Here is a 22646-nt window from a genome sequence, read left to right as displayed (position 1 = left end):
TGAGCCCCGGGAAGTCCTAGTGAAGAAAAGGGCCTTAGGAAAACAAATCTGCAAAACAACTTTTAGCTAAATGCTTTTTAGATCTTATATGCTGATTTTTTTTTCCCATCAGGAGGAAATTAGCTCATCCCTCCTCCAAGGTTGGTTTTCCAGGTCAGATGGTAAGGAGCAGATGTATTCCAAGTGCCTCTCTCTGCCTCACGAAGAGATACTAATTGCTGCAGAGAGATATTCACCTCTCAGGGGGTGAAGCTGTGCCCACATGAAGCGGCTTCTTGGAGGAGGGCAGGGGACAGAGAAACCCCAGTGCTGTATGGACACACTGAGATTTAATTCAGGGTCAGCTGAGATTTAATTAGTGCCTTGTGATATGTCATGCTCACACCACCAGAGGGAGAGCTCCTCAGCATTTCTCCTCCCTGACTATGCTGATCACAGATTTTCATCGGGTAACATCATCATCCAGCACAGAAGGTGTACGATGCTCCAGCCAGGCTCCCAGCTCACCAGCTGCATCACCCAACTGTGGGCCTGGATGGCCCATCATTATTTGAAATATAAAGGTCAATCTCCATCTCTAGCTGAATGGTTGCATATTTCGCAGTGCATAACCCCTCCGTGTCGCTGAAGCAGCGCGGGGAAGGTCCAAGATGCAAGGAGGAGAGAGGTAACGCAGGTATCAGACAGCAAGGACCAGCGAGGGTGATTTTTGCAGGTAATGAGGGAGCACAAAAAGCTGCCCAACATCCATAGAGGGCAAGGCATTTGGACATGCAGGAAAAGCAGGAGCACACTGAGGCTGAACCATGGGAAACTCAGTTGTTGGAGCACTTTAAAATTACACACACACACAAAACCCCAAAACATTACAGTACTGGAATTTTGCAGAGTTGCCTCAATCATTTAAACAGAGGGCGAGGAGTGTTTTTAAGAGCAGGCTTAAGGATGCATCTGCAAGGAGTGGTCCAGCTGTGGCTGCTCCTGCCAGGAAGGACTGGATTAGATCTTCACCCATTTTAAAATTAACTTTCACATCAGCTGTCTGGAAAAGGCCAGGTGACCTTTGCTAGCGTGACTGCAGTGGTTTCCAATTACAGCCAGATGCAAAAATCAGATCGGGACAACATGCGGAGTGTAGTCCTTTGCATGCTTCCAGTCGATTTGTTTGTACACATGGGGACGTGCCTATTGAAAAAGGAAATGCTGGCATTTGGGCCAGTGATGTGTGTAGAGCATTAGCTGGAGATGAGCCACAGGTTCACTAGCACCACATCACATCCCCTCCAGACCTTACTCATGCGTATGAACCAGGCAGGATGGAGCACACCCTGCAGGGTCATCGGTGAGGATAGAAACAGCTACTCATAAGCACACAAAACACCTTGTGCGTACTGCAAACCTATTCAGAAATCAATCCACTAACAGGACAGGAGCACAGCACACTGAGAAAAGCCACACCTCATGCTTAAGAATATATTCAGCCCCTCTCCACAGTCTTGCCATCACATCCCACAGCTCGGGCACCTGGAGGCAGCTGAGCAGAGACTTTCTGCATCCCTTTCCTCCAGCCACCTCTTGATCAGCATCATCATCCTTCCCTCCAGTCACTGTGGGCCTGTGAAGCCAAGAGTTAATTTCCTCAGATCTGGGGGAATAGGAAGGGTCAACAACATTTGAACCTATCATTTATTAAACAAAGTCACAATTGTTAGGTAACACCACCACAAACCACTGCATACAACAGAGCACTGAAGACAGCTGAAAATTCAGTACAGCCCACAAAATTCCTTGCTAAAGGAGAATTGTTCCCTGGTTCCCCCCCAAATACTCTCCCTGTTCCATTGAAACCACCCAAATTTTAACCACGCTTCCATCATCTCCTGCTTCCCCAGATATTTTGTTCTTCAAGCCATCACAACATTTACAAGACACTATTAGTAAAGAAAGAAAAATTACCCTCACCACTCCCTCCTTCACAATACATTACAGCTTTCCTGCCATCTCAAATCCAAGCATTCATTCCCTCCTCCTAAAGGCTAGAGCACAGCTCTGCCTCTGATGATACCTCACCTCCTTTCAGCTTCCACCTTCCCAGCCCACTTTCCACAGTAAACCAATTCTGGCTTCAACCTTCCTATCTTTCTCCAGCAGTCAGTTCAGTCCTCCAAAGCAACTCCCTCCTTTTCCCCTTCCTCTCTTTGTATGCAAATCCACCTTTAAAACACATTTTTCTTCTTAACTTACCAAAATGTATTATTCAGGACACAGACTAGGAAAACGAAAGTGACAACGATATAGAGCAATTAAATATGTAACCATGTGTGGGACCTGACGCTAGAGTGTGCTGTGTAGGAAATAAACCTCACGCCACAGATGATGGGTTTGATAACACTGTGGGATATCTCTCTCTCTCTCTAGACACTGTCAGAAATACTGAAGAACTGGATGAGTCATTTTTTGGCTCCTGGGAACACCCAAAGCTTCCTCAGAAATCCCTGGTGAAGGCAGAGAGCTAAGCAGCAAACACTGGGTTTTGAAGAAAGGAGAAAACACATCCAGGACAAGGAAATATATAAAATAAATAAATAATAAAAGGTAGATGAAAAGCAGCAAGGAGGGAATACTATCCAATATTGCTCTGTGTGGCTTAGCACAGTATCAGAAAAGAAGACATTCACAGAGACGAGATATGAATCAAACCTGCTTTATTGTCATCCAGAATTTGTTTATTTGAAGACTCATGATAATTAGGGTTTTGCATTCTGCCTGCAAGCCTGGCTAAGGCTGGAAAGCCTGCAGATAAATGCTCAAGACAAAGCACTAACAGTAAAACCCCCAGAGCTCTTGGCGACTTCCCAAGTATTGTCTCACAATACTTACATATTCTCACAAAGAGAAGCAAGCAAGGCACAGACCTTCAGCGACTGTCCAAAACACCTGGCAAGTCAGCACCCAAGCAAGAATCACAGCTCAAGGTATTTCTACCTCTTGGTTCAGTGTTTGGGAGACAGGCTTAACTTGGATAAGAAAATGGGAAACATTTTAAGCAAGACCTTTGTGGTTTTTTTAAAAAAAAACCCGACACATTGTTTTTCTTTTTATGAGAAGAAAAAAATTTAGAAACATCTCAACATACAGAACTCAAAAAAAATATCATAAATCACTTAGTTAAATCACTAGAGGGGAAAAATACAGTACACACCAGACTCAAACATCCCATAAGTTTATACAAAAGCCAGACAGTAATAAATTGCATTAAAAAATATATCAGTCAGGTAATGCTTGATTCAACACTGGCATTTGCCCCAAGGCACAAAAGATTGAGCAATGAAAGTGTTCAGTATCACATCCATTATTGTCAGTAAATTCACCAAGATTAGCATAAAAAAATTATTAAACACATGTTTAATATTCACCATATAGATCTGTAAGAAATCTTTTTTGGAAGGATTAAGAAAATAAACTTGGAAAGGACAAATATTTAAATAGGACATCCAAGACACAAAGACTCTCCCTAGAAATCTACTTTCAGATCTTCCCAGAACAGTTTTCCTGGCTGCGTACCACACAGCAATCATTCAAAAAGAGATTTAATGATCCACAAGCCCACCTTCCAGCAGTGTCGTGACAGTGCAGCAGCATCGTCGGCAGCGCAGAGCCCTTCTGCCGTGTCTTTGACTGTAGACACACCAAGAGCAACAAGGCTACAGAGGTATCAGCACGCTGATAGCACCGCCGGTCTGCTGGCTGATTCACTACACCCACAGTCTGTAACAGTCAGTACAAACCAGAACAGGTGGATTTGCCTTTTTTTTAACCATATTTGAGGTTTCCAAAGTCACCCTGGGTAACACATGCAGCAGCCGGCTCCAGCAAACTCAGGGGCAGATGTCTGCTGCGCTTCGTCAAACAGTCTTTCGCTCAGCTTGTGCTCAGTGATGATATCTTCCACTCGAGTTATGTAAAGGAAGGATAACAACACTCCCAGGAACTGTGAAAGGAAGGGGCATCTCTAGTCAGAGATCAAATACTGCTTATCTAACACTTCCCGCAGCACAGCTTTTACAGTTTATGCATACATGGGCAGGTATGCGGTATATACAAATATATATATATATGTTACAAAGGCATGGAATGAAAGGACTAGGAGGAATGATTATAAATTGGAGAGGGGAAGATTTAGACTAGACATAAGGAGGAAATTCTTCACTATGAGGGTGGTGAGGCCCCGGCACAGGTTGCCCAGGGAAGCTGTGGCTGCCCCATCCCTGGAGGTGTTCAAGGCCAGGTTGGATGGAGTCTTGAGCAGCCTGGTCTGGTAGGAGGTGTCCCTGCCCATGGCAGGGGGTTGGAACCGGATGATCTTTAAGGTCCCTTCCAACCCAAACCATTCTATGAATCTATATATACAGACAGAAACTCACGCTGTCACGCTTTTTTGCATATAGGGGCATACATGGGCCACTTTTGTGAAGAGCTAATACAGTGGAATTACCACCCCTGTGCCTTGAATCATTAGAAGGTCTCCTGGATAGAGGTATCAGAAAGATAGGACTCAAAAAACCCAAGCCAAACCGAATCAACCCACCAAATCCTCCAGTATACCACAGTAATGCCACTAAATTACTGGAATGCCACCTCAGCCTACCAGTTAGGTTAAATTTAAGTAAAAAATTATAATTAAATATAGTCAAATGGGATATCGCACACCATAACAAGAAATCAGATATTCCTTTTAATGGATAATGCATTGATCCCTTCTTACCTGGGGTAGCAATATGCCAAGCAGCACACCAGCCATGATGCTGTAGTTGTCCAAAAACCAAATAAGCACTGCATTTGTGCATCCGCGGACGTATATAACGTGCTGAAGACTCAAGCGCTGCAAAATAACAGAGCAGATGTTCAAATAGGAAGTTACACTGGCATATGATACAGTAACACAGAATAACTGAACTTCTGGGAGGCAAATTTGGCCCTCCTTCCCATGTCTCTAAACCCCTCACATTTGACGCAGACCTCATCACTAATTCTTCCATCTGTTTTTAAGTTGTTCCATACCTGAACAAGTTATTTTATTTTTTAAGCCTTTTTTCTTTTTTTTTCTTGCAACTACTTTGCTAAAAGGAATGCACCCAACTGTCATTTTAGACCACCTGGAAAGTGAAAAAGTCTCTCTTTAGCTTTATTTCTGCTTCCAAGTTGAAAGTTCAGCAGTGGAAAAATATAAATTGCAGTCCAAGTGCCTTGCAACAGATTCTAGAAATGGCAGACCAAGAGGATTTCAGATTCAGTTCTGCAAGCTGCGCTGCACCATGACCCCAAGCCACAATACAGAAAGCACTTGAAGCTGCAGAGAGTCCTAAGGAAATGAATGGGGTAACGTTAAGCATATGCTTAAGTGCTTTGGGCTTTTAGAGACCGTCTGGAGCTTTTGGGTGATTAAGCCATAAATCAATGAATCTAAATGAAGGCAGGTCATACGTAAAGATAACCGGTCATCCCAAAAACTAACAATTGAAGCTGACATTGTGCACCAAGTGCCTCAAACAAGCTGGGGTGAGGGGCTTTTCTAGACGAACTCCCCACATCAGCACTCCAAAGCTAGGAGCGGAGAACTTACAGCAGATTCAATTACTGGTTTCCTTTCTTAATCACTCCACAATTAATGATTTGAGACAGCAATCCGTACTCTGGAGTCACCAGGGCTATTCCCAAGAGAGAAAAAAAGAGGAGAATGCAGCTCCATCCTGCTCTGGGAGGGAGAAGAGGGCTGCCAACACAAGCTAGGAAGTCCCATTCCTCTTCCAGGAATAACTGTCACAGGCTTAAAAAATAGAATATCCATTACTGAGATAAAAAATACTTAGAAAGAGCTAAGTTGGCTTTATCAAAACCAGTTTTAGACAGCGAGAAACTTATGTATTAAAAGCTTTCCCCAACTCAAGTCACTACTTGAAAGTACTGGAGCATCTATCTTTGTATTAATTGTGCAGTTAGCGTAAGGGGGATGAGCTTTGGGAAGATGTGCTTCATGCAAGTCAAACAAGGAATTGTGGAAGATACAAGGAAGGGAAGATACCATAATCAAACAAGTTGTGTTTTTCTCAGTACATATGAAAGTTATTCCAGATAAAATTAATTTAGTGGTTGATTTAGCTACCTATTAGATTTAAGTATGCTGAAGACACTTTATAACTGACCAAAAAACGCAGAGAACAACCACCCTTTGCCCCAACAGGGTGGCCACTGGTTATGTTACCTCTTTGTCAATGGTTTTGTATCCACACATGGTGTTGACAATGCCTGTCTGGAAAGAAAACAATCAATGTAAACTATAGCAGGGAAAAAAAATTCACAAAATAAAATATTTTTTTCTTGTGTTAACTCAGCTCATATAAAATCAACAACATGGGTCACTCCTCGGTCCAATACCCATTTCTTCCCAGCAGCCTTAGGGTCAGATTTAGATACAGCTCTACATGATTTTAGAGAAATCAGTATTGCCAGTGTGTCACAACACAAGACATTTTTGAATCGTAACTATCCAGAAAAACCCACATAGTGTCAGAAACCAAAGCTAGCTAGAACAGAGCTGAGAGCCACAGCTGTTTCTGCAGAATGAACAGCTGGGTTTAATTTTCAGGCCTTAATAACCGAACACATCTTATTAAGAGAACCAGGGATTAACACAGCCATCATACCATCATGATGACACATTCAAGCTCAGAAATATCTAACACCCAAGTAACGTCCAGTACTATGAATGCTTACACGAACGTTTTACAAGGCTAGATTTATTATAATCTATTTTATGTCATTACACATATGAATATAAAATTAATATATCTTAAAAAAGAATGAGTGTTTGCGTTCATCACAGATTACCAATGCATTTTCTGTAGCCATTTAATATCTTGCTTGAGTCCTGAGGCTCTACCTGACCTGGCAAAGCTGGCAAGAAAATATCTGCTTGCAAATCGGCCAGTGCAAAGCCCACCAGCATCAAATGAAGCAATGAGCATCCATCTGTCAACTGCAGGTCATAAATGCTCTTGGAATTCAAACTTTAGAATACCAGGCATCCGTGTGTTGAAGCTTCTCCTGTGAGAGGTTTCTCATTTGCAAAATGCTTGACCCTAACAGACAAGTGCAGGCCCACTGGTGAAATATTTGCCAGCAACGAGCAGTCACATCATTTAATTTTAAATACAGCATTTGCTAACAGGACATTGCGGCACAAGGAAATGCACGTAACAGAGATATAAACACATTAGAAACAGAGGTTTATAGGCATTTAGGGACTAATTTTTATCTGTTACACTAGTGTAAGTCTTCAATAAATACTTTGACTTGAAAACAGTCTCTTCAGAGCCCTCCCAACATAAGCCTGGATCATCTTTGCACAAGGCTTTTTCAGAGGATCAGAAACCGAACTCTGACACCAGCGAGAGTTTTCCATGACTACAAAGTGAATGAGTAATCACAAACCAGATCTGCAGTTTTCCAGGACAGAAACCAGCCTGTATTTGGAAGCATTTGTCAAACATACAAGATTTATGCATCTTCTGGTTGGCTTTTTTTTTTTCCCCCCTCGAGGCAGCTGACCACACAGCCACAGTGTTAGTGTCATCCTGCCGAGAAGGCACAGCAATGGCACATCCCTCTGCAGCAAAGCCACAAGCACTAACATACTGCAGCATCTTCCTGAAGCCCTCCCGACTCTTAAATAAGAAGTTTGCCTGTTATCTCGGGCCTTCTCCCCACTTTTCGATGAACTTCCCTGAACTTAACGCTTTGCAGGCTACTTTTAGGCTACAAATCATAGAATCACCAGGTTGGAAGAGACCCACCGGATCATCGAGTCCAACCATTCTCACCAATCTCTAAACCATGCCCCTCAGTACCTCATCCACCTACACCTTAAACACTTCCAGGGAAGGCGAGTCAACCACCTCCCTGGGCAGATAGTCTCATCTCCACCTCCCCAGTGGCCAGTGTAGCATGCAGAGAATATAACCAGTTGCATTTGAAACCCATATGTCTGACTATTTGTGCCATGGCTGAAAAGGCACTTGGCATTATCAGTCACTGATTATTGCAGTGCTTCGCCTGCAGGACTTGCTGTATTTCCACACACATCAACAAACCTTTTAAAATAAGACTTCAATAAAGAAATGAGAGCTACAGAAAAACAAGTGGTATTTTGAATGAAACAAACAAAAAAAAAAAGCCAGATTGCTCTTTATTAGCCAGCTCTATCTTCCTTTGCCACCAACTGAGGGTGAAATCCTGAGCTTTTCTGCTCTGTGCAGCTGGGGATCAGCAGGTATTATTTTCATATACACGACTTTCTTATTCCCAAACACCTAAGACTTAAAGCATAACTGTTTAGCTTTGGTTCCTGAGAACAAATCCGAGTTCAGCACAGATTTAAACAGACTCTGTCTCATACACAAAAAATGTGTAAGCATACGTAATAACCACCTTCATATTTTACACATTTCTCAGCAACACTGAGCAGGAATATTGACACAATTATTGCATTTATTTTCCCTTCTTTAATTAAACAGCCACGCTCGTGACAGCCATTGAAAGGGCAGCACATGCCAGGCACCAGTAGGCTATATTCATCACAAGCCCTGCTGCGTCTGCTCTTACACATACTAAATTTCTCAGTCTCACGTTCAGACCAAAGACCAAAACCCAGGAAGGCAGGGATTCCCCATACTGGTTTTAAGTTGAGGAAGAGTTCTTTATCAAATTCAGCATTAGATCTGTCCTTCAATGAAGAGCGATGAATTAAAACTGCTAAAATTCATATAAAGTGCATTTACATGGAACATAATGCCTGCTCCTAGTGCTGTCAGCACCAGTTGCTACCAGTTTATCGTAGACCAAGGAACAAGTCCAGACTCCAGCAAGGCAGGCAGCTTTCAAGGATGGGTTAGGGCAGAGCAGCAGCTCCAATCTAGACCTGCAACCATGAGGACTCAGTGACCCTGCATCTGCCCACATTTCTGGATTTTACTGGAGGATGGGATTGTTCTGTTGGGTGTTCAATTCACACAGTAGCCAGTGCACATCACTCCAGCCCCTACCCATGGAAGAAATTGCAGCTCAGGTGTCCTGGCAAAGCTGGAGCAGCAAACGCTGGGGAAAACACCACCAAAACTTAATTCTAAGCAGTCCTGGCCCAGGCAAACCATGAGGTTAGAAAAGCTCCCGAGATTCCTCTGTGTTTCTAGGACTGCATAGCAGGACAGTAACAAGGACCAGAGCCAACACATCTAATTCTTTATTTTCTCCCTTTCAAGCTGTCAAGACTCATGGATCCCATTTTCAGGAGGGATCCATATCCCCTCACTTCTTCACCCAGAGTTTGTGAAGTAAGGTACCTTTTGAAGTGCACACCAGCAACCAGGCAGAGAGCAGCAATACCAAGATGCTGGGTTTTACCTTATTTGTGACGCAGCAAGTGTAGGGCACCCCGCAGGCCAGCGGTCCCGGTGCCGCACAGTTGTGGTACACGTTTTTTGACCAGTCTTTGTAATCTTCCCCACCACAGCACTTAAACTGGAAAAAACAAAACAAAAGGTAAAGGAAAAAAAATTCCCATCTTAAAAGAATCTCTTCTAATGACTAGAAAACGAAGTAAGAATAAAGCAATTTCAAGAGCACTGAGCTGCCCAGCAATTCTGTCATTGCACCAGCAAGGCACATGTGAATGCGATAGACACAACTGAAAACAATTAAAGATGTAGGTAGCATTCCTCCATCACTCACTGAGCTACTACCAGAGCAAAGTACTTCGTGCTGAATTCCACCTCCCATGTCTTCCAAGTTGAAAAATTATCTTTTCAGGTCTGGACATCGTTAAGAAGTGGTTTTACATCCACTCCATCTCAAGCTGTAATACACTTCTTCAATTTTCTTTTTAAGGATTGTACTTACATTTCTAAATGAGGCTAAAAGACAAAAGTGTTGCTATAAGGCATAAAAACAATCATGCTAAAACATTTTGGGTGTAATTTCATAGAACTGAAATCTGGCAAACAAATACTGTAAATTTGCACTGTCTCAATACAAATATTCACTTTATATTTTAAACTAAGGGAAAAGGAGCAGTTTATTTAATCACTAGAATTTATATTCACTATACACATACCTAATGTGGGGCAGTGCATGGAAACTTTCAAGCATTATGAAGTCTAATGACAAAATTTCCTCAGGATGGTTTGCTTTTGACAGACTTTCCATGCTAACTTTGTTTTTCAAAGCAGGCTGCCATCTCCATAACGATGTCAGAAAACACACATATCACTTCCTAAGTTAACTTTTTTTTTTTTTTAATCGTTATTTGGCATGGTCACTGACATCACATGGGCCCTGACACCACATTTTTTAACATTTTCTGCTTCTTCTATAGTCTCCAAGATCCATGGCAGAACTCTTCAATAATCCAATAAACATTTCAACACATCAGTCTTTAAAAATATAGTTGTGAGTCAACTACTCATATCACTAAGTAATGCTCAGCTGGGCTCAACATCATTTCTGAATTTTAATGACAGGTATACAGGCTTCTGCAGGCACTTCCTTTGAATAACCACCTTGTTAAATAGCTTGCTACATGCCCTCAAGTGAAAATACAACAGCCCAGGTTCAAACGGTTTATAATTGCCACCTAATTACTCTTTAAACGGTACCTTCTGTTAATGGAGATGCTTTTGAATGTCTTGGACCAGCCAGCAGAAATGCTAAGCATAAGAATGGGTGGAATTTAGGATGAACTTCATAGACTCACAGAATAGCTTGAGTTGGAAGGGACCTTAAAGATCATCTCGTTCCAACTCCATTGCCATAGGCAGGGACACGTCCCGCTGGATCAGGCTGCCCAAGGCCCATCCAACCTGGCCTTGAACACCTCCAGGGATGGAGCAGCCACAGCTTCCCTGGGAAGAAATTCCTCCTTATGTCTAGTCTAAATCTGCCCCTCTCCAGTTTATACCCATTGCCCCTCGTCCTATCACTACAAGCCTCTGTAAAGTCCCAGCTTTCTTGTAGCCCGTTTCAGGTACTGGAAGGTCGCTATAAGGTCTCCTCAGAGCCTTCTCTTCTCCAGGCTGAATTTGTCTGAATGCAGCCATGGGGCTCATATATAAGCCTAAATATCGGCAGGATCTAGCCTTGAGCATCCGGCTCACACCCACCAAGGCAAAAGCTGCATTTTGTCTCCCCTTTTTGCAGTGAATTAGAAGGCTTCAAATGCCAGCTGGGATGCTGGAGGAGCCCTGCCCACAGCCGTGCCGGAAGAGATGACGCATGAGATCTCATCCCCTTCATCAATAAGAATTCAATTATCACATCACTGGAAAAACTCAAAGCTGTCGCCAAGGACCCTCCGCATCTCAGCAGTGAATTACTCCCAGAAAAAAAAACCAAAAAACAACAAACCCGCTTTTGAACAGAATCCATAATGTTCTTGAAGTCTAAATCATCATAGTAATTCTCAATTCCTCTTCTAATGTTATCATTCAAGAAGTTGATTGTCTAGAAGGCAAAAGTAAAACAGGATTCACAGGTTACATGTGCTTAAACAAAATAAAAGAGCAGGTTAAAGTGGCAAGTGTAATTGATGAGCACAAAAGGAAAGGCTTTATTTTCTAAAATAAAAACCAAATACCAGTTAAAAATAAATCACAACACAGTCTTGCAATGACTGAGCATTTGTTCTGCTTTAAGGAAGCAGCCTCACTACCTTTTTTTGTGCTGAGAAGTGCTAACAATGTGGCACCTCTCCAGTAAGGCACTACTTCTCTGAGACTCTCCAAGCACCTCCCAGAGATGGTCCAATTATCCCCACACAGGAGCCCTCCCACTGGGCTCTGGGGATCCTTGGCATCTTTTCGGAGACAGAATAGCACGTTTGGATGGTGGTCTTGGTGCTGGGGGCTGCACCACGACCTGGGCTAGTCCAGGGGCGACAAGAGCAGACTGTCTCCCCGCTCACCATCATCCATGAATTTCATTTTCTTTCATTTTATTCTCCAGAGAGCCCATAATTTCCAGACACAGAGTTTTATTCCACCTTAAGCTGAAAAAAAGGGCATATTTGTATATGTTCTACAGTGGCTGCTTTGAGAAAAATGGCAGTGGAGTGGTGGCAGATATCAAACGGTATCTCCTCAGCTCGGTGTATTAGAAATCAAATCAACCAAACATTTTTAAAGTTCAGAAGATGATAAATAATAAGAGTATTTCATTTTCAACACCCAGCATAATCTCAGCATAGCAAACACTGGGACTAATCATAACCAGAATGTAACAACTTTCCTTTCAATCTAGTTGCTAAACGGATCAAAGCGAAATCTTTACAGGTCAGATAGAAACCTACACCTACTCATTTTCTTAGTATTACAAGCTGCAACACTTAAAACCAAAACAGAATACAATTATTATCACATCAGTGATTAGAAATAAGAAAGGATTTTTCAGGATTATCCTAACTGGCCAAGAACAAACAACAGCAAATACTGACACTTCTTGCACCGCTTGTATCACCTCAGTTGCTCTCAACAGAGTCAAGAAGGAAGCATAGAAAGAAATGGAAAAAAACCAAGGAGACATGCAAACCAGACAGCATTTAAGCGGAGGCTGTAACCCTAGGCCTTTTTTAAATACTTCCTTCTCCTCCCCATACTAACCTTAACTTCTCCATTAACCTCACAAAACAAACAAACCAACTGGTCCCTGAGCATAGCTGCCCTGCTCAGACAGCCAACTAATGTCATGAAAACACTTAGTGTACAAAACCCCACAATTAATTTTCATTGTCCAAAAGTCAACAGCAATTCTTCCTCGCCCTCTCAGCAAATACCATCCGTGGCATTTATTTAATTTGCTCCCAACCAAATTCTCTGCATCCCGTGATGCCCACACTCCTCTAGCAGGCAGGCTGATCTGCTCCCTTCAAACGAGCCCGGTGCTCCCACCACAATTCAGCATAAATCCTTGCATGAGGCCAAGGTGACACCTATGGCAATGGCTAACAACAGCTCTTAGAAACGAAGATAACTCATCCTCTGGTCTCACAAATCAAGTTCACAACTCCAGTGCAGCATGGAGTAAGAAAACACCAGCTAGGAGAACATAATATTGCTTCAAAATAACGAGTTCCCTTTTTAAAAAAAAAAAAACACAGCTTTTTAAACTCTTTTTTTGTTTTAATAACATATGTAACATGGTGTGTACGACTGCTTCTTGTGGAAATTTGATTGGTAGCATTTGGGTGGGGAAAGGAAGAGGTCTTATTATTCAGCATCCCCTTTGAACGCTCCTATTTTGCCAGATGAGAAAAAAATCAAAGCACAGAAACCTAGTACTTGCCACAATGAACACATTTATGTTTTAAAACAATTCTGTAAGAAAAAAATAGTCTGCTGCTTTCTGCTTAGAAAAAATAAGGTTTTTACATAGTTCTAGAATGCTTGTAAATTATGGAGTCTCCTACAGAAATCAATTACGTTGCTTATGGATGTGGGCAGGGAAGGCAAGGTAAAACATTCTGGGCGCTAAAAAATCACAAAGTCACCAAATCCAGCTGGGAACTTCTCAAACCAGCAGTCTGAGACACAGATGGCAAATGAGAAGAAAGCACTTTGTAATACAGTAAGGGCTGGAAACTCATTTTGCCTGTATTGCACATTCCTAGTTACCAGACTTTCTCCAAATTATTTTAATCTGGAACTCATCTCCAGATGGGTGGCCAACCCCACTCATCCCAAAAACCTGATGAAGTCCTGAAAGGTCTAGAGTTGTCTTCAGGCTTCCATCAATTAACGTTCAGGTAACAATTTAAGCACCTTTTGTTTGGTCAGTAGCATAGCTGTGACATCACGGACTGTAAGTAACGTTCATGGTGATCAAAACCTAAACGCAATCGGCTCACCTGGTTTCTGAAGATCAGAGCCACCACTCCACCAGTCAGCTCAATCAGCAAGCAGATCCCAAGAATGTACATGAACTGCAGGAAAACAATTGTAAGTGAGTCCTCAAACAGAACAAACCCCAATTATTCTTTCAATTAATGTCCTTCAGTCTGTAACACTCAATTGCCAACACACTTGTCTTTCAATGTCTTTTTTTTTTTAAAAAAAAAAACATATAAAATCATGGGTTTGTTCTCATAAGAATGCTCATGTCATAAGAAATCCATTTTTTTCCCTCACTTGAGTCATTTTGGGTCTTGCCCAAAGAGAAAACACTCATTTTTCTGCTTTGAATGCACTCAGAATTGATAGATGCAATTACCATGCCAAGATATCTCTCTCCATAACAGCATCCCAGAGAAGCACATTAATGACTGCTACAAACCTCACCGAACATTATGTTTTTATGCTTCCTACAAGAACAGTACTTACCTGTTAGCTTTCACTTCTTGGGTAAAGCAGTGCTTGAAGATAATCCAAACCTTTTTCTACTAAATTGCTAGTGTTAAATCAAAGCAAATTTCTGGCTTGATACCTTTCAGTGTGCTGCTTCAGAAGAGGGAACTGAGCCATACTGCACCATCAAGGCAGCTGAGCGCAGAAGCTCTATTATGGGCACTAACAGGACCTTTTATGCTAGGAAAAATTACATCTGCTAGCTATTTATTTATTCGTGTTGTGTATTATGCTCATAAATGCACCCATAGATGACCACAACATATGCATCTGTGACTACTTATCAAAGTGCATGGAAAATATGAATAATATGAAGAAATCCATAGCAACATCACGAGATAACTGCGATGTGCCAGCACTTGAAATGTTATTTTAACCCAAAGCATTGCTTAGGCACAAAAGACAGCCGTTACATCAATTTAGGTCTGCTTCTTAACAGCAGAACTTCAACATGAGAGATTTTACAATCTTTCATCTGAAAATAATCTCTAACGCTAATGCTCCACCCTGAAAAGTGGTTTCATTTCTGTGCACTCAGTTCCCAGTATCAGTGTCATGAATTCACCAGACAGATATCCTTTCTCCTGCTAAATATGGTATCAGCCTGAGAACCAGACATCAGGGACTTTCTTGGTTTAAATACAGGTTTGCTACCACAAGGGGAACAGAAAACGTCCTTGGCATCAGAAGAGGGCACACCAGCACTCAGAGTGAAAGAAACCACCACTACCTAAGGACTGGCTCTCAGTAAGATTCCAACATAACTCCAAAATCCCCAGTTCCTTCTGGTTTTGTCCTACATACCATGTATTCAGCATTTCTTTAGACTGAACTGACAGGAGGGCAAAAATTATGTTTTCGTGCTTTATTTTTAATTAGTCATAAGCACAATTTCCATCTGCAACCACAGCATTATACAGGAATTTCCCTAAAATTTACCCTTTCAAAGGCACTGGAGAGAACTTTGTCCCTTTCCTTTCTCCCTTAGGGCCCTTCTCTCAAAGCCCTGTGGTGCTACACAGCTGTCACGGTAACGCACATTTCTCCATATTCCCCCTCTATTCCACTTCCCAGATGAAGACAGACAGACCCCAGCCACCCCCAGCCTGACAGACATCATCCTGAGCTGGAGTTCCTTGCTCTAGTAGCTTCCTCCAGCTTGAAATGAAAACCATTTGGAGAACCATCACAGACCACAATTCATCTCTGTGCTTTAAGTCCCATCAGCAAGTTCTCAGCTTTAGGAAACACCCCCCCCCCAATACTGCTTTGGCCTCCACCTTTGGGTGAAGCGCTGCACTATTTCCCCTTCTCCAGCACAGCTCCCCTGCGCAGGGCGTGTGCCTACAGCATCTCAGACCAGAGAAAGAGCAGGCACTGTGGTGCCAGGCTAGCACCAACTGCTACGTCAACACCTGGGTTTGCACAAGATCCACTCCAGCTGATAGTAATTCACACTCCTGGTTGTTTTCCATAAAGCCCTTAACTATGGGAAAGCTGGATTTCTCTGACCATTGCCTATCCTGTCGCCAGTAAAACGAAATAGAGCTCCTCCCCGATGGTGGGACATCCACAGAGTACTGCTGTAAAATAGTTTCAGGTTTAAAATCAAAAAAGCAGCTTTATTAAAATAGTTGTCAAAGCAGACATGAGTTTGTATTCGGGTCGCACTGAAAAGCAAATGCAATGAGCCTTAAAAATTAAGAATAAAACCCCCCAACACTTACTGCTTGAAGAAGGCATAAATTGTCTCTTAAAGAAGCCAGTACACCCACAAAAGATACCAGGAACATTATAATGCCCAAAAGTATCAAAATAATTGCTGGGGCTAGAAAGGCACTTTCTAGAGTTTTGTACTTTTGTCTTTCAACTTCTGCATAAATCCCAACAGCGAGGACAAGGGCTCCGATCACCTGAGAGAGAAAAAAAGAATACAGATGTTAATCTTTCTCCCAGTAAATGCAGAGATGACATTTTTTGAGTATATATGAGCCTGTGACTACTCGCTTCAGAATTAATTATAAGCAATTAAACACTCAAAACAGAAGGATGAATTTAAAAATATGCCACAAAGACTAAAGCAGAAAAAAAGATTAATTAGGAAAAAAACCTGAGATTTGTTAATTTCAAAAATATATTTAATAATGTATTAACATTCTGGAAGCTAAATTAATTAAAACATGCAGCACTGGTTGAAATGTAATTACTCATCTGAGATCACATACATTACACACACTGGCAAATGCCATGGCATTAATATACCTCTGTCTGTCCTTCCCTCTGTGTGTGTATATATGTCTCTAATACAACATTATTTCTAAACCAGTCTGCAATCAACAGTTTATGTCCCTTTCTATCAGCTCCTGTTGTATTTAGGCTCAGCACACATGATCAAATACCCCACACCTTCACTCCTCCTGCCACCAGGGGAAATGTGCCACATTAAAAAAAAAAAAACAAACCACCTCAAAACCTGCAAGTTTAAAATTATGTCACTTTCTCGTCAGCTTTACCTGGCAGTGCTCAAGTGGAGCAAGAAGTAATGCAGTACATTTAACAATGTAAGGATATCTCAATCAAAACAATTACAGCTAAGTCAAAATCACTGGGTATTAAACCTACGCTGTGCTGCAAGTCGCTTTGAATTATGCTGAATTCGAAAACAGCAGTGGAAAAACTTTACTGCCGACTCCAGCAGGCAAGCACATCCTCAGGGAAGAGCTCAGATTCAACTAAATCATTTTGGCAATCTGATAAACAGCATTCCCCTTTCCTGACCTGACATTTCCGCAGGAACCCCAAACTCTGCTCCCAGCACACCAACGGCAACGAAGCTTTTTGATCTCACAGGGTATATTGCAGACAAAGGTCTACACAGACACACAACATATTTAGCTGCAAGACTGGGAGCCCAACAGTTGGATTTTCTTTTTTTTAATTATGGGATATCTTAAAATAAAAATCAACTTACTGGAAAATCTTTATTTTCTACAAGTAAGAATATAAACCCCAAAGGATGTTATGTCAAGAATGCCACCAAGCTGCCATTTGAAAGAGAAAAATCTCAGAAAACTTCACCCATAAACAAAAATATACTGAAGCTATTTAAATTTTACATGACAAATTCAAAGTAATCCCCCTTCTGACAAATTCAGAAATCGTTGTACTGATTATGGAAGGCAGAAGGAAAAACACAGTGGACAAATAACAGGGATCCAAATTTCCTACTTACATGTTTGTACTGTAAAACTGTAATTAGTTTTTTTATTACTAAATGATCCATGTGTAGTGCTAGCCTTAGTATTTTTTAAAAAGTCAATTGTTTTAGTAAAAAAATCTAAATTTCTTTGCAAGCAGAAGACACCGTGAACTAACAGGTTTGAAATTTTAAAATACAGCTATAACAATCAAGGAAAGAGTCCCAGAACCATAAGAAACAACTACAGATTATAAAAGTGGCGACTGCACGTATTCACGTGGTTCAGGAGTCCTATTATGATGATGATGATTTAAAAAAAAAATAAAATCTCAAAGCCTAAAAACCTGAAACTTCTGTGCCCAGACCGTATTTACCATGCTTGGAGAGCAGCAGATAACACAACCTAAAGACAGGCTCTCTCGCGAACGCTAAATCATCATTAACAAACTTAATGCTTCCCTAGTAGATGCCTTGTTTAGAAAACCAAAAAAACAACTTTGAACATAAAACACAAATGTTGAAACTCAACGGGGATTATCTGAATTTCAGAAGTGCATTGTTTCAAGACTAGAATATGTATTGAAAAGTCTTTCTTAGCTGTCTTTCTCTCATCAAAACATTAAATTTAAGATTTCTGGTTTGGTTTAAAGATTCAAAAGTGCCTGTGAGTAGAAATACAAGGAGCATTTCCACTTTAAGAGCTTAGGATAGTCACACATAGCGATCTTTACATACATAAGCATATTCACTCTCTGCCATTTGTGCTTTTGGTTGCACACCCTCCAAGCCCACTTCCAGCATTTGAAGTCTACAAGAAACTCCAGTCATGGAATCATAGAACAATTTGGGTTAGAAGGAACCTTAGACATCATCCAGCTCCAACCCCCCTGCCATGGGCAGGGGCACATCCCACTAGAGTCCTGCCTTTGTTTTCTGAAACCAGTTTGGCCCAGAAAAAAAAATAAATCCTCAAATTCCCCCATGTTACAACTTTTATTGCCCCAAGGGCCAGGGTGGCCAATACTACACAGCAGATGAATGAAGAATTGAAGCCGTCTCACGACCCATGGGGGCTGAACAGGGTGCTTCTCTCCACTCCTCTGCTCTCTTCCAGAAGCACAACGAGCACCTTGCTCTGGGAAGGCTCCGAGATACCGGACACTAAAATGAAGTCACTTCCCAAGAAGAGGACCACAAAATATCCCTGTAAAACTCCCCCAAGCAATCTGAAATTAACAGTTCCACAAACCCAGCAGGTGCCACAGGGAGGCAGGAAGGCTTTGCCCTGCACTCAGCATCGCTGCTAGGCCAGGGGAAAAGCACCAGCTAATAAAGAACTTGGACCAACCTACCATATAGCAGGCACACACAGGCATTCCAAGATGTATACAGACCTTGAAGTGTAAAAAACTGTTACAAAGGGGAAGGAAACACCAAAGCACACAATTAAAATCCTCATTCTTTGCAAGCAGGATTTATGTTTTTATTATCTTCTATTTTTTAAAGCATTTCATACAGCTCTTTTAAGCCTTTCATATGGTCAAACCAACAGCAGCAATTTTTTTATGCCAAGGAGATGTGTCTACTCAGCAACCACCCCACCTGTGTCTCTTCTCCCTTCCTGTGACCGGGGAGGGAAACACCACTCTTATGTAGGAAGCCCACAAATATATGTACTGTTCACATCCTGCATCCTTCACAACAGCTCCTGGTTTGGAAATTCACCCGGTGTCTGCTGGAAAAATTAACTGGCTTTGACTCACATTAAAGGAGCATCCACCAGCAAATATCAGGGACTTTCTCTGAGGCTTTTGCACGCACAGAAGTTGCTTTCCCCAGAGAAAGGAAAATCCAGAGCAGTGTTTTTAACCCTGTACTTGCAATATTTGTTCTTACAGCGCCCATTCAACAACAGCATCTTCTGTTTAAGCTGCTGAATGTTGTTTCAGCCAGAGGAGAAAAATTACATTCCGGTCTCGTTCACCAGCGCAAAAGTTCCCTGGAAAAGTTACAGTGCCAGAATTTTTCAAAAAAAACCCAGCTGGCATGGAAAGACACAGCAGGGACAGGGCCTGTAGCAAACGCCCCCTCCAGCACTCCCAGCGCTGCTTTCATTTCCTTTCAGCTTTTGGACAGGCTGATACTTAGTTCCTGGGGATTTTAAGCAATCCAAGGGACTCAAATCCAGGTGTTCATCATTCACAAAATTACCAGAGCAACAGCAACAGCAGGGAGGGGAGGAAACCGAATGCCCTCAGCATCCCAAACGTCAAAACCTCTAAAAGCCATAAAAGAACGTAAATTACCCAAAATTTAAGAAAGCCAAGCTTTACTCCCATTTACACCAGTTAAAAAAAAAAACAAAACAAAACAAAAAACCAGTCAGGAAGACTAACACAGCTGAAGAAAAAGAACCAGACCGCTGATATTTACAGCTAATGAACTCTGCTTCACTAAGCTGCAACAATAGAAAATTTCAAGAGGGAAACCCACATGCCGTAACTCACACCACGTGGAGTGTGTTCGAAGAAGACGCTGCCCAGCACCAGCCGCCCCAGGACCAAACGCTGTTAGCTCCCATCCTTCCTCTTCCCTGAGCAAACCATCTCTCGTGCAAGGCTGACAAATGGGAGCTCTTGGTTATAAACAAGGGTAGAGCATTGAAAATCCAGAGCAAGCGACTGCAAAGAGTAAATAAAATCCTCTGGCTGCTTGAAAGAGGCTTTGTCCTCCAGGGACACTCAGAGAAACATTTCAGAAGGGCCCTTTTTCTGCTACCACATTAATTTTTGCTTCACACCAGCAAGGGCCTTTGATGCCAAAGGAAAACAAGGAGTAGACAGCACATCTCCCTTTTTCAAAAATCACACCTGGGGAATAATAGCTGCGGAGTCACACAGGAAACTTCAGGATAAAGGATATTCAAAGATCCTTAAAAGTCTTAATTACACCTTGTTCATCCTTAAATCACAGCTTTAATCGGGCACCTAATATCAGACTTGGTGGCTTTAAACCTCTTCTCCCACGCAACACGCCTCAAGCTTTAAGCTCCCTCTTTGTAAATAACGTGTCTATTACGACAGAAACACTGACAAGCAAAACAAGAGCTTAAGCAGTGTTTAAACTGGAAGAGCTATAAAGAAACACTGTCTAAGCATCTCATACACCGGTACAGCCAGGCAGCATCACTCCAGTATCCCAGAGCCTGGAAAAGCGCCTTTTAAAATCACAGAGCCCCGTGATTTTACATGGGCTTGCAATGAACCCCGACAGCCCCTTCCAGCCTGGGGAGTGGGGGTCGGGGTGAAGTTTGCCACGTTTGAGAAGTCGGTGGCAACAACCTGGACCCAAAGGCTGGGACTTTATCACTTTTAGGAGACAGCAGGTGGGTTCTTTTGGGGACAATAAGCGGGTGTCCCAGCAGCTGAGCTCAGGGCAGGGCAGCCCCACTCCTCCCCACCCAGGGGAAGGAAGAGGGGACTCAGGGGCTGGGGAAAAAAAAACACTATAACAGCTTTAATGAAACAATGGCAATAAAAAGGCGAGATAAAGGTTGGATGGGGTTTTGGGCAGCCTGGTGTGGTGGGAGGTGTCCCTGCCTATTGCAGGGGGGTTGGAACTGGATGATCTCTAAGGTCCCTTCCAACCCAAGCTATTCTACGATAAAATCATAGAATAACCAGGTTGGAAGAGACCCACTGGATCATCGAGTCCAACCATTCCCATCAAACACTAAATCATGTCCCTCAGCGCCTCATCCACCCGTGCCTTAAACCCCTCCAGGGAAGGTGAATCAACCCCCTCCCTGGGCAGCCTCTGCCAGGGACCAATGACCCTTTCTGTGAAGATTTTTTTCCTAATTTTCAGCCTAAACCTCCCCTGGCGGAGCTTGAGGCCATTCCCTCTTGTCCTGTCCCCTGTCACTTGGGAGAAGAGCCCAGCTCCCTCCTCTCCACTCCTTCCTTTCAGGTAGTTGTAGAGAGCAATGAGGTCTCCCCTCAGCCTCCTCTTCTCCAGGCTAAACACCCCCAGCTCCCTCAGCCGCTCCTCGTCAGACTTGCTCTCCAGCCCCCTCACAAAACAACGAAATTATACAAAACGGAAACTTTCCGTCTCGAAGCTTTGTCGCAGCCCCCAGCCCAGGCTCGGGGAAGGAAGCCCTGACGGCTGAAGGCTTTTACGCTCCCAGCTTCCCTGTGGCGAAGGCAGCGCTGGAAGAACGCGCATCGCCGGGTCGCGCCTGCCAAACTTTCGACTCCCACAGGTCCCCGGTTCGCCGAAACCGGTTTGTCAGTCGCCGGGGAAGGCCGGGGAGCTACACCCACCGCCACCCGAGCGCCAGCGCCGCCTCAGCCCCGCAACGCGGCTCCTCGCAAGCCCCGGGGCTCCCGGCGGGGACCGACCCCCCCCCCCTCGACCCCCGCGCCGCCCCTCACCCAGAACGTGGTGGAATAGACGATGAGGGTGAGCTTCAGGCACAGGTAGGACAGCCGCCCGCAGTACCGCACCCGCTCCGCGTCCCCCGGCGCCATCCTCCGCCCCCCCGGCACCTGCCGCCACCGGCAGCGGCAGCGGGAGCGGCCCCGGGGCGGGGCGGACTCTGCCCCCCCCACCGACCCGGCCCGCCGGCCTCTGCTGCTGGCCCCTCGCCTTTCTTGCGTTTCCCTTTCTGTCACCTTTCTTTTCCCCCCCTTTCCTCTATTTCTTTCCCCCCTTTTCCTCTATTTCTTCCCCCCTTTTCCTCTGTTTCTTCCCCCCTTTTCCTCTTTTTCTTCCCCCCATTTTCCTCTTTTTCTTTCCCTGTTCCGTTCCCCCATTTTCGTCTTTTCTTTCCCCATTCCTTTCCCCCATTTTCCTTTTTCTTTTCCCCAATTTTCCTCCATTTCTTTCCCCTTTCCTTTCCCCCTTTTCCATTTTTCTTTCCCTTTCCCCTTCCCTCCCCCACCTTTTTTTTTGCTTTTCCCCCTTTTCCCTTCTTCTTTCCCTTCACCCCCTTTTTT

The 22646-nt window shown here is 43.2% G+C and overlaps 2 protein-coding genes across 2 annotated transcripts in view; one reads left to right on the top strand and one right to left on the bottom strand.

Annotated features, from left to right (window-relative positions):
- Nucleotides 1-2688: 2688 nt before the first annotated feature.
- TSPAN15 (tetraspanin 15) lies at nt 2689-22236 on the bottom strand. Its single transcript, XM_069863397.1, has 8 exons — nt 22083-22236; nt 16175-16360; nt 13952-14026; nt 11458-11553; nt 9460-9576; nt 6263-6310; nt 4766-4882; nt 2689-3991 (listed from the first exon to the last, which is right to left on the bottom strand). The coding sequence occupies exons 1-8, from the start codon at nt 22176-22178 to the stop codon at nt 3839-3841; spliced, it is 888 nt and encodes a 295-aa protein (XP_069719498.1). The 5' UTR covers nt 22179-22236; the 3' UTR covers nt 2689-3838.
- TACR2 (tachykinin receptor 2) overlaps nt 22058-22646 on the top strand; it is a 16735-nt gene continuing 16146 nt past the window's right edge. Inside the window, exon 1 of the mRNA XM_069863398.1 lies at nt 22058-22127. Within this exon, the coding sequence (XP_069719499.1) occupies nt 22105-22127 (23 nt within the window). The 5' untranslated portion in view covers nt 22058-22104. The remainder of the gene's footprint in view (nt 22128-22646) is intronic.

This window comes from Phaenicophaeus curvirostris, chromosome 9 (genome assembly GCF_032191515.1).
Source record: "Phaenicophaeus curvirostris isolate KB17595 chromosome 9, BPBGC_Pcur_1.0, whole genome shotgun sequence".
Lineage (NCBI taxonomy): Eukaryota > Metazoa > Chordata > Aves > Cuculiformes > Cuculidae > Phaenicophaeus > Phaenicophaeus curvirostris.
The sequence above is the reverse complement of the archived record's forward strand: the minus strand, read 5'-3'. Positions and strand labels throughout refer to the sequence as shown.